Source organism: Pinus tabuliformis, chromosome J, assembly GCF_031772625.1.
Source record: "Pinus tabuliformis cultivar Carrire ecotype Pingquan chromosome J, CPIR1, whole genome shotgun sequence".
In the NCBI taxonomy this organism is placed as follows: domain Eukaryota; kingdom Viridiplantae; phylum Streptophyta; class Pinopsida; order Pinales; family Pinaceae; genus Pinus; species Pinus tabuliformis.
The window spans coordinates 55334738-55350035 of record NC_142295.1 but is presented as its reverse complement, the minus strand read 5'-3'; the positions used below and the strand labels follow the sequence as shown (position 1 = coordinate 55350035).

The 15298-nt window shown below is 35.0% G+C and overlaps 1 protein-coding gene across 1 annotated transcript; it reads right to left on the bottom strand.

Moving 5' to 3' along the window:
* Positions 1-5334: 5334 nt before the first annotated feature.
* Positions 5335-6756, bottom strand: LOC149225472 (cytochrome P450 77A3-like). The gene has a single exon (XM_089379942.1). The coding sequence runs from the start codon at positions 6754-6756 to the stop codon at positions 5335-5337; it is 1422 nt and encodes a 473-aa protein (XP_089236068.1).
* Positions 6757-15298: the final 8542 nt, after the last annotated feature.

Here is a 15298-nt window from a genome sequence, read left to right as displayed (position 1 = left end):
CTTTTCATTTCCTGGATAGCCATGGTGTTGTGGGTTTTTCCACTTGTTGTTTCTGATTGGTGCTTAGATTCCTTATGGTTGTGGATTGAGTTACTAATTCGTGGAGTCATTGGTTGGAACAAACCCTCTAGAGCCCTAGAATAGCGTGGGTTGAGTTACTAGTCCTGGATCCTTGGTTGGACAAATGCTCTAGAGCCCTTAGTCAGTTGAGTTACTAGTCCTAAAGCCTTGGCTGGACAAACACTCTAGAGACCATGGTGGGTTGAGTTACTAATCTTGGAGCATTGGTTGGCCAAATTCTCTGGAGCCCTTGGTGGGTTAAGTTACTATTCGTGGATCCTTTGTTGGAAAAACAATTTGGAGCCCTTTGAGTTACTAGTCCTAGAGCCTTAGTTGGACAAGTTATCACTCTCGATCCTTGTAAGGTTGTAGGTTGATTTATTAGTTCCTGGAGTCATGTTTGGGACAAATGCGTTGGAGCCCTAAACATTGTGGGTAGAGACCAATCTGGTAGGTGTTAGTGATGTCCAACTGTGAGGTGGAATCGTTGGTTGATGGTTGAGGTGTTTTGACCTCTAGAAGCTTTGGTTTGGTTTTGTTTTGTTTATTCCATGAAATCCCACATTCATGTTTGGAATATGGCGTGGGGGTGATTGGTTGAGATAGAGATTTGGTTCAACCCAATCTATGGTCGGGTGGTATGTGGAAGTCCCTGACTTGGTTGGATTTTTCATATGTTAATAAGTATAGCTCTTTTCCTCTTATATTTTATGAGTAAATGTGCTTGTTATGATGTGCCTTTGATGGTTATTCTATCATTGTTATTACTCTAGTTATATGTTGGTTAAAGCATGGTTTTATGACATATTTAAGTTATTTCTCTTCTCATGTTTTGATTGGTAAATGAATGGTTATTGAATGCATGACCCGATATATGTTATTGTAGTTATTTTGAGAGGGCATTAGACCTTCTTTACCATTATTAGATAAGTATCAGACCCCTATGTTTAATTATGCATTCATGACCTGTAGAATTCATGTTCACTATATGTTTGACAAAATGATTTTCATGGTTAGGCTTGGTTAGGTTAAGTCCTTGATCAAGGTTTGTGTTAAATACATTTTCTTTGTGTTATTTATTCTTTTGGAAAGTCTCATCAAGTTTTGGGCAGTGGTATGGAGGCTAGCCTTGAAAAAGTGGCTCTAATTCTAGGGTCACATGCTCAGAATGGGGAAATCTGGGTTGTCGTTGCTAGGAGGTAGGGTTATCAATGTGACTAGAGGGTTATAGCCACTGACTTGCCTTGTTATGCAAGCGACTAAGAGACCATATCACTAAAAAGGCAAGTTGGATCAAGGTTTGGGCACTTGGAGTTGTTATTTAGCTCAGTAAAGTTTTGGTTTATCGATTCCACTTCCTTATCTACACTTAGGAGGTTGATTCATGTCATATTAGCTCATCATCTCTTGTTTACCCTGGCAGGGCGGTGAAAGTGGGTAAATGTGGAGGGGTGGTTACACTCCCATCCAATGGTGAGAATGGGAGTGCCTATTATTACTAAGTTATATTTTAGCATAAGCCTCACTAGTTCAAAATAAAAAACACTACCTAGAAAATTCGTGGAGCCTTAAAATTTTCCTTTAGATGCTCAAATAATATTGATAAGACTATAAACCCTGATACATGTTTTGAAAAACAATACAACTTAAAATTTTGACAACAATATTCAACCATATTTTATATATTAGAACCCAAATATAATGAATATCCCATAGATTTCTAGAAATATGTTATATATTGATGAACTATACTTCAGTATTCGAAGATTTCGAAATTATGGATTTTGCAGACTTTCAGCGAACTACATGTCAAAATTCTCGAATAAATGTGCAAAAGCAACTTGTGGGAAAGATTAGTAAAGCCATTTTCCATTAACAAAGATTGATAAAGCCTTCACAGGGAAGAACATAATTTCTAGATGGATTTCCTAAATACTCTCATAAATTAACCATAAGAACATGATAAGAAAGTAGTCACGTGATTCTTAAATAAAAAATAATGTTTAATATAATATTAAAAAATAATGTGAATTCACTATTTCTTAAATAAAAAATAAATTTTAATATAATATTAAAAAATAATGTGAATTTATTTTGTGTTCGCCCAAGTCAATTCATAAATATATATTTTAATTAATTTTTCATAATTTATTTGTATAGTTTAATTAAAAATTAAAAAATACTGTGAAAAGTAAATAAAAATAGTAATAAATAAAATTTAAACAAAAAAATTACTCAAACATAATCTTTATCAAACTCATTATTAATAAAAGGATGAACTATAGTTTTAAGAGGGGATAAGAATAAGAATGATCTTTGTCAAACTCTTTATTAATAAAAAAATGATATGTATAGTGTTTAAAACAATAAAAATAATAATTAAGATAAAATTTAAATAAAAAAAAATTACCAAATAATATATTTTTAAAATTTTATATTTATAAAAAGATTATATATTAATTTAGAGAAATTTTAATTCCAGATAATCTGTGAGATTCTAAAGAGATTAAATCTTATTTTATTTTTAAAAAGGTTTATATTTCTAAAAATTTAATCTTCTTAATTTGGTAGATCAAAAGTTAAATTTGATTTAGATCAGGTAACATTAATATTAACGTAACCTCAACTATGTTTCACAATAGTCAACTATGGTTAACAATGGTCAACCATTGTCAACATTAATTATGTAACATGAATGTAATGATGTAACAATCATTAACAATAAATGTGACATTAATGTAAAATAAATTCATAGTTATGTTGATGGTTGATTACAATCAACCTCCTCGAACCTCTTTAATTATGGTCAATTCTTGACAACCATTTTTAACCATAGTCAACTAACTTAAACCATAGTTAACCATGGTCTAAGAATTTGTCCCAATTGAAAACATTTTCCATCTTTTATATGCTAATTAAATCAACCACATTTTTTAATGCGAGTGTGCTAATATAATCTCAAATTTATTCTTGAAGATGATAGAGAAAATGGTAAAAAAATCTGAATTATAAATATAGAAAAAATATTATATATAGAGTAAATTAATAATTGGTTTACGGACTCTTTATTCCATTAACACAATGTGGAAGCATTAAGTCAATGATTAACACAAAAATTGTTCATTCATTAACTTTTTGACTTACGAAATGTGAAAAAATAGTACATCAATAATGGACATAGAATGTCGAGTGAGGCTAGTTAGACTAGACCAATATTTTTCCCTAGAAAAACAATCAACTTAAAATAGTACAAACATGATGATCCCACGATGTGAATATCTAATGAAAAAGTGATAATTAAAATTCTTAACATTAACTCATGATTGTTAAAGTTTTTGAAACAGGTTTTTTCTTTCCAAAATAATCTCTCTAACATTGTCTTGAAGATAGTACAATTTTCTTGTGTTAGAAGAATTTTGCCCCTTGATAGTGATTGTCGAGAGCATTGGGTTTTCCTCCTATGTTGTTTTTCTTCTCACCATGATAGCCTTATATAAATTGGGTTATGGTCTCATTTTAAGTCCCAAATATGTTCTCCAATATTAACTTTGTATATCTTTTCTATCAAGCTTTTTGAACACATCACATAGTCAACGACACTTGCCCCATTGTATGTGTTGCAAGTGAAGTTCCCACATCTTTTCCATCTATCTAGACCATTGCAATTAATTAAGTTGAAAGTCCCACACAGTGTAAGCAATTCCTCTCCAAAATGATTGCTAACTTTGGCATCTTCTGAACACCTCACCCATTAGGGATTCTCCTCTTCAGTGAGCCAAATAGGATTGTTATCTTCTTTGCAACAAAGAATTCTAACTTGATTATTTGTTGTTCTAGCATTGAAATCTCCCACTAAAAGAACTTATCCCTGCTGAGAGTACACGGAAATATCTTGTTTCAAAACTGCATACAGATCCTGGTTGTCAAACCCCTTATTTTTGTAAGTTTTTAAAACTTGAGGGGCAAAATAGCATGTTGCAATTCTTATGTGGTTCTCATTCTCTGATATTTTCCACCATAAATATTGTTTATTTTCATCTTCTTTAATTAACTGAATGTGACAACCTTCTTTTTATTTCACTGAAACTAGTATTCCCCCATACCCTTTGCCATTTTCCGCTACCTTGTTCCAAACTGTCAACTTCAAATAATCGTTAAACATAGGAGTTTTGCAGCCATCACGCTGATGAGATTCTATGAGACAAACTATGTCTCTACCTTCCGCAATAGGCCCTAACCCAGGTCCCCTCCTCCAAGGGTAACCTCTACAATTCCAACAAACTAAACTTAGGTGAACCTGGGTAGGATTTGACTACTGCGCAGTTTGGCACATAAGTCTCAAATTTGTGTCTTCACCCATTTTCGTCCATGCTGCTCTTGTTGTTTTTATCCCTATTATTGAATTCACTGTTTTTTCTTTACTTCTAGCTTGCTGCCCAGTTTTGCTCGAAAACCCAAACACTGCAATAATGGCTTTATCATTGTACAACCATGCCCTTTTCCCTTCATTTCTTCTTGTTCTAATTTTCTCCACTTCATCCCTTCTCTTCTCTTATTGTTTTTTGGTTAAATCTTCATCGAGGAAGAAGTGTGAGCCTTTCAAGAGTTTATTTTACCCCAAAAGTTGGTGTTTGTCTTATATGCTTGCTATGGTAACTTTTATGGGTTAAGGCCTCTCTTCACATGTCGTCCCAACTCTCATTGCTTGGCAAATTTCCCCTTTCCAATGTAATTTCTCATTCAGAAAGTCTCTTGTCAAATTGAGAGTACTTTTATTATTCTCATAATCTCTTATTCACCTGATAATAAAGTTTGTTTTCATGTTTTGTCTTTCTTTGTGTTCTATTTTATGTGCTCTACTAGCACTTGCATTTTCTTCTTCCTCTTTCCTTGTGTAACCATTAGGGTCTTCATCTCTAGCTTTGATTTCTTTTGGACTATCTTTCCCAATGTTCTTTTTTGCCTTCTTTGTGGAAATGTCTGTTTGTTTGCTGAGATACTTGTGTATGTACCTGAGTTTGTTTAGAAATGATCACATCCAAGTTTGCTGTTATTAATTCTTTCATGCTTTGCCACACTATCTTCATGCTTTGCCATTCTTGTTGTTCTTTTAAAATTATATTACCTTCCATTAGACATTGGTTTGCAACTGTGATTTCTAAAAAATTTCGGTCGCTTTTCTGTTCTTTGGCTTCCAAAATTGCGAGTCTTGGCCTTCATCAGTTTTTTGACATATAGATCTGATGACAAAGTAAGAGGTGTAGATGTGGGACTTTAAATGACCGTCTCCCCTGCCTTACATTCCCATTTGAATTCCTGCACTAACCTTGCCACGATGAGATGCATATGAAGTAGACCCAACTCTATACCGGGGCGAATCCTCCGCCCTGCGCTAAACGGCATCATCTTTAATTCCTTCGTTCCCGTCCAATCCACTTCCGCGCCCTCGTCTGCAAACCGCTCCGGCCTGAACTCCAATGGCTTCTGCCATGCTCCCGGATCGGTAGCAATGGCCGTAATGAAGAAGTTGACCCAAGCCTCGGTCGGAATGTCGTAACCGTCAAGTTGGCAAGGCTGAGAGACGGCGTGGGGCATGACGAAGTGGCCCGGAGGGTGACACCTCAACAACTCCTTCACAACGGCGTGAAGAAATGGCATATGCTGCACGTCCTCCGACTCCACGGGTCTCCCCTTCCCCACGACGCCAATGATCTCGTCGTATAATCTTGCCTGAACGTCTTGACGGATCACCAGATTCGCCATCAGCCACTGCAGAGAGGTGGCCGTGGTATCGGTGCCGGCGTGGATGAATTCCGTGCAGAGAGACACGATGTCGTCGTCTTCTAGTCTCCTGCCGTTGTCCAACGTCAGAGCGAACAACGAGTCCACGTACGCGCAGCCAGCAGCGCCGCGGCGGCCGTGTATGAGCGGCAGCATGGTGTCGCGCTGCCGCCGACGGATCTCCGCAGCTCTTGCCCGGCGGCGTCGCTCAAAAATGCTCGGAAGTGGCAGCAAGTACCTCGGACCCACCTGGCCACTCTTGGTGATCTCCCGCGTAAGGTCCTGCAAGTTCCTAATCGTTTCCTCGTCCGGCTTGCTCCCAAACAGCATATAGACGATGATGCAGAATATGACGGAATATAATTTTTCTTCAACTTTCACCGCTCCGCCGTTTTCCGCTGCTTCGTTCCTAAGGTCTCCCAGCAGCCGCCCGATGCTCCATTTCCTTGCGACATCGAAGGATTTGATTGCGGAAGAGCTGAGGGTTTCGCTCATCAAATTCCGGCGCAGGCTCCGCCACAGGGGCCCGTAGGTGGCCGTGTTGATGTTGTGCTGGTTGCTGCTGAACTCTTTGCGCGTTCCGGTGAGGACCGGGCGGTAGGCGAAAGTGGTGCCGCTCTGGATGAGCGCCTTGTGAGCGAGCTCGCGCCCGGCAATATATATGCGAGGGGTGGTACCCATCCATATGGTGAAGATGGGGCCGTATCTTTCATGGACCTTCTTCGCGAATACCTCGTATGTGTCGCCAGAAAATATCAACTGAGGGAGGTTTCCTACAATCGGCCAAGCAAACGGGCCTGGCGGCAGGTTCTTAAGCCGTCGGCTTTTCTTCCCTAAGATCAATCGAGGGAGGATTAGAGAAATTACGAAAGCGAAGAGAAACAGAAACGACTGAATATCGCAGGGAATCGCCATGGAATTCCGAACGAATGAAAAAGTCGTAGTGTGAAGATACATGTTCCTGAAAAACGGCAACCCTTTATACGTGAAAAAGGGGACGTTGGCTGCCCTACACTTAACTAAAATTATGTTAACTTTAATTTTATTGGAAAATATTCAGAATTATAAAATAAATTAATCATTGTTAAATAAAATGTTATCTAATAAAATCTTTTTGATTACCTAATAATAAAAATAAATAAATATTTAATTAACAAAATATTAAATTTAGTCACTGTCTGTTTGATATTCAAAGAAATATTGTTTATTAGGTAAAAATATTAAATACTGTAGACCATTAACAAAATATTGAGCTCCATACCATTAATTAATGATTCACTCACTATCTTTATTGATAGTCAATGGAATCTTGCCATCACTACTTAATAATAAAAATAAACAAATATTTAATTAACAAAATATTAAATTTAGTCACTGCCTGTTTGATATTCAATGAAATATTGTTTATAAGGTAAAAATATTAAATACTGTATACCATTAACAAAATATTGAGCTCCATACCATTAATTAATGATTCACTCACTATCTATCTTGCCATCACTAATGATGCACTAAGTATCTCTATTTGATCTTCAAAAAAATCTTATAAATCAACCCACCTGTCCTCACTCCATCAGATTTTATTAGAAAATACAGTAATATTCAATACAAAAATGTAGAAGTTCCAAACGGGCCTGACTTTATTATTTTGACTTTTGTGAAAGCTAACATAAGAAATGTACGCCATGTATCATCTTTTTTTCGTTACCACGATATTCAATACAAAAAGTTCGCCATCGACCTGTACACTTCAATGGTTTTTGTCACATCTTTTTTCGTCGTCGCCGTCCCCTCGGCCGCTGCCCAATTTTTTTTAATATGTTTTTTTTATAGGTATATATATATTGGTACTGCGTTGTTGTCCCAACCACCAATATTGCCCTTTTCACTCCATTCAAAACACGCATATACATGTCGGGTTGCTGTACCCAACGATTGTATAGATTTGTTGGGTTGTTGTCGGTTGACGCAATATATGTACAGATATTGTATGTATCATGTTGTAATATAATGCTTCTTCATTGGGGATTTCCCCTCTGAAATATATATATATATATATATATATATATTATTTTCCTGGGATAATTACATTATAGGTCCATAATTATTATGTTTTAAAGTGTTTTTTAAGAACAACTCCCTGAGTTATTCATATATGCACTATTAGAGGATTGAAGATTTTTAGGCCATTAGATTAATAATTAATAGTTAAGAGAAAACTAATAGTTAAATTGTGGAATGAGCATGTTCAAAAAGTAATCAAACAACTACTTCTTATTGAACCATTTCTTCATGGATTAGCACAGGGAATTATTCCCCTCACGGTTCTCTAGAAGAGGGTTTCCTTTCTCTTTCTCTGTTACCCAACAAAAACTCCCAGATCATTTATATAGTGTGTTAGAAATTTGTTAATCACCTGTTATGATTGCTGAGTTTCAAATAATTTATAACAATGTTTAGGAACGTCCATTTACCTCAATTCCTTCTTAAATCAAAGTTGTGCATACATATAGGTCAATGTTTAATTCATCTCTATGGCTTCAAGGATAATTTCATTATACTACAGGAATACATGACTATTGTTGCTCACCACTCACCATTTCTCAGGGCCATGCCCTTTTGGAATCCAAAAGAATTGATATATTCGAAAATTTATATTATTTAGCACAGAGAGCATTTGATCATGATTTTCCCTTTAGTAGATATCACTTGCTTCATAACACCATAACCCAATCAAATGAAATGGAATTAATTCCCAAGAGACCTTACAATATTCTTTGTTCTGTCATGTCATCAAAAAATTGTCTCCTAAAACTTTGATGTTTCTTTTGGAAGCTAAATTTTGTGGATTTTTTGGAACTCTAAAAATAACCAATGAATATATGGTGGCTTTATGGCCAGCTGTTACACAAACAATTGGTGGTGAATAGTTTAAAAAGACTTAATCATAGATGAAGTTACTAGTTATTAGATTAACAATATACTTCGAAAGAATACTTTGGAAGAATAATTTAATTTCATTGTAGGCAACCCTTAAAACCCTAATCACAAAATATGCATAATACTTACTTGTGGCTGAGTACTAACATACTCCCTTTATTTATTATTTATTAAATTTTGAAATAAAAACCAACTTCAAAACTGTACTTTATTTTATCATTTTGTGAAATTTAATTTAAAAAAAAATTAATAAAATAAAATAGCGCCATATATATATATATATATATATATATATATATATATATATATATATATATATTAAAATTAAAAAATTAAAAAATAATTTAAAAAATTTGATTAGAGTTACTATTTAAAGGGGAAAGAGATTTCATAGTTACTTTTTGAAAGGAAGAGTTTTCATCTCTCAATTAAAATATCTTTTTTTTCCTTTTAATTTTATATTATTATACTTTCAAAAACTTTATATACAATTATATTTATCTTTACTTCTAATAGTTTTTTAATTAACAATATGATCGTCTATACCACCCTTTCATTGGGTCAACATTGACATTCACCAGCAAAGCAAATATGCTAGGAATACTTCAAAACTATTTCAGAGACTTATGATGAACTTCTTGAAAACTGCTATAATTAAGAAACCAATGCATCTCAATGACACTTGCTTAAACTTTAAATGAATTAATTTACATGTCCTCGATTGGACCAACCCTGAGTTTCTTACTATAATAATAACGTAATCCTCTTATTAGAAAAGGGTCATTTTGTTAGAAAAATAGAGAGAGTGAGAGAAAGATTGTTCACACAACACAAAACACACAATATCTTATTGATCTCACAGACATTACATATATAGGAATACATGATATTTCTAGATCCGAGAATGGTGGATCTAGATTACTAAAAATAGCTAGTACACCTATTAACCTAGGAACTCACACAATACAACTCAGGACAACTTGGAAGTCATGGAAGCATTACTTCCAACACCCTCCCTTAATGCTTACATGTAGAAAATATAAAAAACCCATATTATAACAATAAATAAATCTTTTTTAGATTTGTCTGATATGGTCATCATCAACACCCACATCCACTTTGGAATCTTGCAAACACTGCTCTTTCACCACCACATCTTCGAGCTGTCACTTGACCTCCATTTAAAACGTAACTGCCTTTGACCATTGTTGATGAACTTTGCAGAATTGACGCTTCTCAACCTCCCAGAGTGCAACGGGTCAATCTTGATACTGAACCATCCTATAGAATTGCCACCATATGTGAATCCATAGCCCTCCACAACCTTCATTAGTTATCTAAGATAACATTCTGGGTAGAGAATGTCTTCAGAAGACAATTCTACAACTTGACCTTGTATAAATAACATGTACTGACGCTCCCAAAGCATGACGGGTCACACAAAATTGACCTTATTAAGAACTACCTGTGACCAATGCTCCTAAAGCACGATGGGTCACATTAGTCATTGAATAATTGATCTATTCTTTGTGGTTCTGCATTTCTTCTTCTTCCTTTTTTCTTTTTTTATTACACACAACAAAATAATTTTACAACCAACACTAATAAAACCACCACAACTTCACACACTATTTTCTCAACAAACTCTGTTGTCCGAACCATTAAAGATCTACCTACCACGTGGCTGATAAAATAGTCATATTGAACCCTCTATATGTGTGAATAGTGAAACACATGATAAGAATTCACGTCTAATTAAACGAATGAATCAAACCATTCGAATAAATGGCTTGACTTTAAAAAAGAAAACCTTTTTTGTTCACGTGACCTTCATAAAAATAAACTTCTAAAATAATTAAGTCTGCAAGTGGCTCACGGCACATATTCCTCTGAACGAGACTTCGACCCTCAGAAATAATGGACAACTACGGTTTGAGGGAGACCTGTGACTCTGCTTGAAGAAAACAAACTGAGAAACTCACTAGAAAAATCTTTAACCACTTTTGACATATATCACTACGTGAGTCTCTCTCCATCAAATGCCAACGCAGGCTTTCACACATCTGCAGAATACAGTCAAATTGGAGACGTTTTTCCCGTAGAATGGCATAGCTGTAATTTGTTAATATGGATCCAGTCCATAAGAAAAGCATCCATTTGTTTTGAAAAGAATGAACATACATCCAAACAGTATTGGAGGTAGTCACGCTGGAGGAGATTTTAAAGAACCACGAGAGAATTGGACGTAGGAAGGATCCGGAAACGTTGGAAGCAGCTACAAAGAAGAACTGATCTATAAATATACACACATAATCACCAAAAAGAAAATTCCCACACTAAATTAATCTATGTACGGAAGCAAGGCCGCTCAAGGTTCTCCATCTTCCTGGCCCTCCCGTGAAGGAGTCAAGCCAGTACCTGCTCTGATACCATGTTAGAAAAATAGAGAGAGCAAGAGAAAGATTGTTCACACAACACAAAACACATAATATCTTATTGATCTCATGGACATTACATATATAGGAATACATGATCTTTCTAGATTCGAGAATGGTGGATCTAGATTACTAAAAATAGCTAGTACACCTATTAACCTAGGAACTCACACAATACAACTTAGGACAACTTGGAAGTCATGGAAGCATTACTTCCAACACATTTCTCCAAACTAAAGGTTGGGGCTGGCATGATAATAACTATTAAATGAAGATTAAAGTCTCAGGTTACATCTAAATTTAAGGATTGTTAATTTCAAAATATTTCTCGATTATGAGGATACATAATCTTGTTGAAATATTGTTGCTCACAAAAGGGTCATTTCACTAAAATAATGTTGGGATTGGCATATTAATGACTATAAAATGAAGATTAAAACCCAAGGTTACATCTTAATTAAAAGATTGATCTTTCAAAATGTTAATCCCGCAGACTGAACCTAGTGTTTTTTCACAGTCAACTCCCTGTATGGTGATGGAGAGTTCGAAGTTTATCTTAGCAAATTGTTGTTTTCCGCATCACTAAGACATACACAATGACAAAAAAGCTGATCTAGTCTACTCTGGGCACGAGTGTCTCCCATATTATCATGGACAAAGTGTGATCGTAAAGAAGTAGCTAGCTTTTTAGGATATTTCTGCGGTGCGGTGGGGTGGGCTGTGGTGGGGGAAGTTGTACTTATATTTGTATTTATTATAACATATTAATAGATATGTTTTTTGGTGTTGTTTACTTGTTACTTTTTTTGGAGTTTTTTTTTGAAATGAGAATTTGCTTGAAACAAATTGAGATCAAATCTTGATTTTTGTTGTTTAAAATGGTTTTTTGAGTGTATATATAGATTCAACACACAATCCTGAGTAGTTGAATTTTGAAAAGTTCACCCCTAAAATTTGTAATTCCAATAAATCCCTAGCGAATTTTAAACAAATTAAACTAGAAAATAGGCTGAAAAATCTTCCAAAAAAATCTAACAAATAACCTAAGTTTTTCTTTGGTCTTCTCAATGTATGGATTTGGAAATATGAAAACACTTCTCTCATCATGCATTGCTCCACTCATGCCTACCTCCATAGAGCGTACAACCTAAACCATGATTTAGCTTCTGCACTGTGTAGTCTAAGAACATCACTAAGGTCTAAAGATGGGGGTGGGGATGTGGGTGGTGTGTGAATTTGTATTTATATTTGTATTTATTATAACATATTAATAGATATTTTTTTGGTGTTGTTTACTTGTTAGTTTTTTTTGGAGTCTGTTGTGGGAATGGGAATTTAGTTAAAACAAATTGTGATCAAACTTGATTTGCGTTGTTTAAACTGGTTTTTTGAGTGTATATATAGATTCAATGCATTGAAAAATCCTGAGCATTTGAATTTTGAAAATTTCACCCTTAAAATTTGTAATTCCAATCAATCCTTACCAAATTTTAAACAAATTAAACTAGAAAATAGGCCAAAAAATCTTCCAAAAAAATTCTAACAAATAACCTAAGCTTTTGTTTGGTCTTCTCAATGTATGGATTTGGAAATTTGAAACCCCTTCTCTTGTCATGCAATGCTCCACTCATGCATACCTTTATAGAGCGTACAACCCAAACCATGGTTTAGCGTCGAAACTCTGTAGTTTAAAAAGATGATTAAGGTCTAAAGTTATGCCACTTATCAAATTGCAATCTAATTTCAAGGGCTTTGAAGTTTCACCTATGTCAGCATCAAGATGTAATAAACTACTTACAAAATGAAACAAAAAATAGTTTCTTATGTGCCTTGCTCAAATTAAAATAGAAAATAAGGTAATAAATAAATACAGATTAACATGATTAATATCTAGTAATGATCAGATAATGAAATAAAGATGGTCAAAATAATAAATTCTTACATAGAAATTTACTATTTACAGGCCTCCTTCAGCCCATACTAAATCTATTTCCATAGCAAGTTTATTTGTTGTTGGTATATGTATGATGCTCACATGACACCTATGTGGACTTTCTTGGTTGAATTTTGTTGTAGAATATGATGATCCAAGCCCTCTTATGTGAGTCATAGCCCAATGATGTTATTAAGGTACTATGCTACACTAGGGTGTGAGTCAAGGTGGCTATTGCAATTTATATTTCAATAATGATCCACTCATAAATGATGACGGGAAAGTGGGTTAAGACTTCATGTCTTGAGAATATGTTAAGACTGTCACTTTCTATACATGGATCTTCAATTAGATTTGTAGGTGTCATAATATTATTCGCTTGGGTTTAATATTATTCCCACAGGTTCATAATTCCTTAGGGTTTTAGTAGTAATCCCATAGGTGTATTATTCCCTTGGGTTTATAATATCAATCCCTTAGGGTTTATTATTCCCATGGGTTTATAATATCAACCATGGTCAACCTTGGTCAAATGTCACATTTTGACAAACATTGTCTGAATATGAAAATCAACCATGGTTCAGTGTCACATTGTGACAAATATTGTCTCAATATGACATTGCGACAAGGTTTGTTTCAACATGCAAATCAACCATGGTCAACCATGTTTATTTTAGGGTTTGAATATGTTGGGTGTGGAGCCTTGTAAAATGTTGTAATTTCATAGTCAATATGGGTTGTTCATTAGGTGAAGATCTGACGGTAGAAGTTATGTTCAATTTAGGGTTCTTTTCCCTAGAAGGAAACCCCTCACTATATATGAGGGAATTGTATTGTGTCTATGTAGATCTGTATCTTGAGTGAGAAAGAGAGAGTAGATTGTGTGAGAGTGAAGAGGGAATTATAACTGATTTGTTGTAGGTTGTATCTCTTCAGTTTGCTGGATAATATAAAAGGAAGGACTGGCTGTTTCTCTGTGGATGTAGCCCAAATTCGGTGAACCACGTATATCTGTGTCTCTCTTGTTTTATGTGTTTTCTGTGTTTATATTTCTGAAATATATTTTATGTGTTCCATTGCTCTGTAATATATAATTTTATAACCACTGGTATCAGATTCGAAGGTCTATTTGGTTGATAAACTCGCAAGAGAGAAGGGTTCGTGGTTTGAGTGGGAGCAATGGCAGAAGATGGTAGGTTTAGGGTCAAAAAATTTAACAAACAAAACTACCAACTTTGGAAGATGCAGATGGAAGATTATATGTATCAGAAAGATCTTTACCTACCATTGAGTGGAAAGACAAAGAAGTCGATGAGTATGACAGACACAGAATGGGATATTCTTGACAGAAAGGCACTTCGAACAATACAATTGTGCCTAGCGGCATCGGTAGGATTTAATATTTCAAAGGAAACTACAACAGAGGGTTTAATGAAGGAATTGGTCAAACTATATGAAAAACCCTCAGCCTCAAGTAAGGTATTTCTTATGAAGCGTTTATTTAATATGAAGATATGAGAAGGTGGAACTGTTGCTGATCATTTAAATGAATTTAATACAGTTACCAGTCAGTTCAGTTTTGTAGGGGTAACTTTTGATGATGAATTTAGGGATCTGTTATTTCTGTTCTCATTGCTAGAAAGTTGGAATGGTCTAGTTATGGCCATTAGTATCTCTGTCTCTGGATCTAGTACTTTAAAGTTTGATGATGTTCTTAGCGAAATCCTTGGCGAGGAAATGCGATGGAAAAGCTCCGGTGAGACATCAGGTAATGCTTTGAGTACATAGACTAGGGGAAGAAAAATGGAAAGAGTAAAGAGCACAAGATATCACAGTAAGTCAAGGAAAGGCAGATCCAAGTCTAGATCGGGGATAGTGTGCTGGAAAAGCGATAAGAAAGGACTCCTAAAGAAAGACTGCAAGTCTCGGAAGGGAAAAGAAGTAGATGCACAACAAGAAAACAATCATGAAGTGAATGTGACAGGTGATGTGTTGCAATATGCTTTGATTCTTTCATTAGAAACTATTATTAATGCCTGGGTGGTAGATTCAAGGGCCTCATTCCATGCCACAACTGATGGGAAACATTTTCATGATTATGTTGAAGGAGATTTTGGACAGGTGTGATTGGGTGATGATAAGCCCTATA

Bases quoted from the DNA above. Each gene is read 5' to 3' on its own strand.
- LOC149225472 (XM_089379942.1), bottom strand. From the start codon at position 6,756: ATGGCGATTCCCTGCGATATTCAGTCGTTTCTGTTTCTCTTCGCTTTC.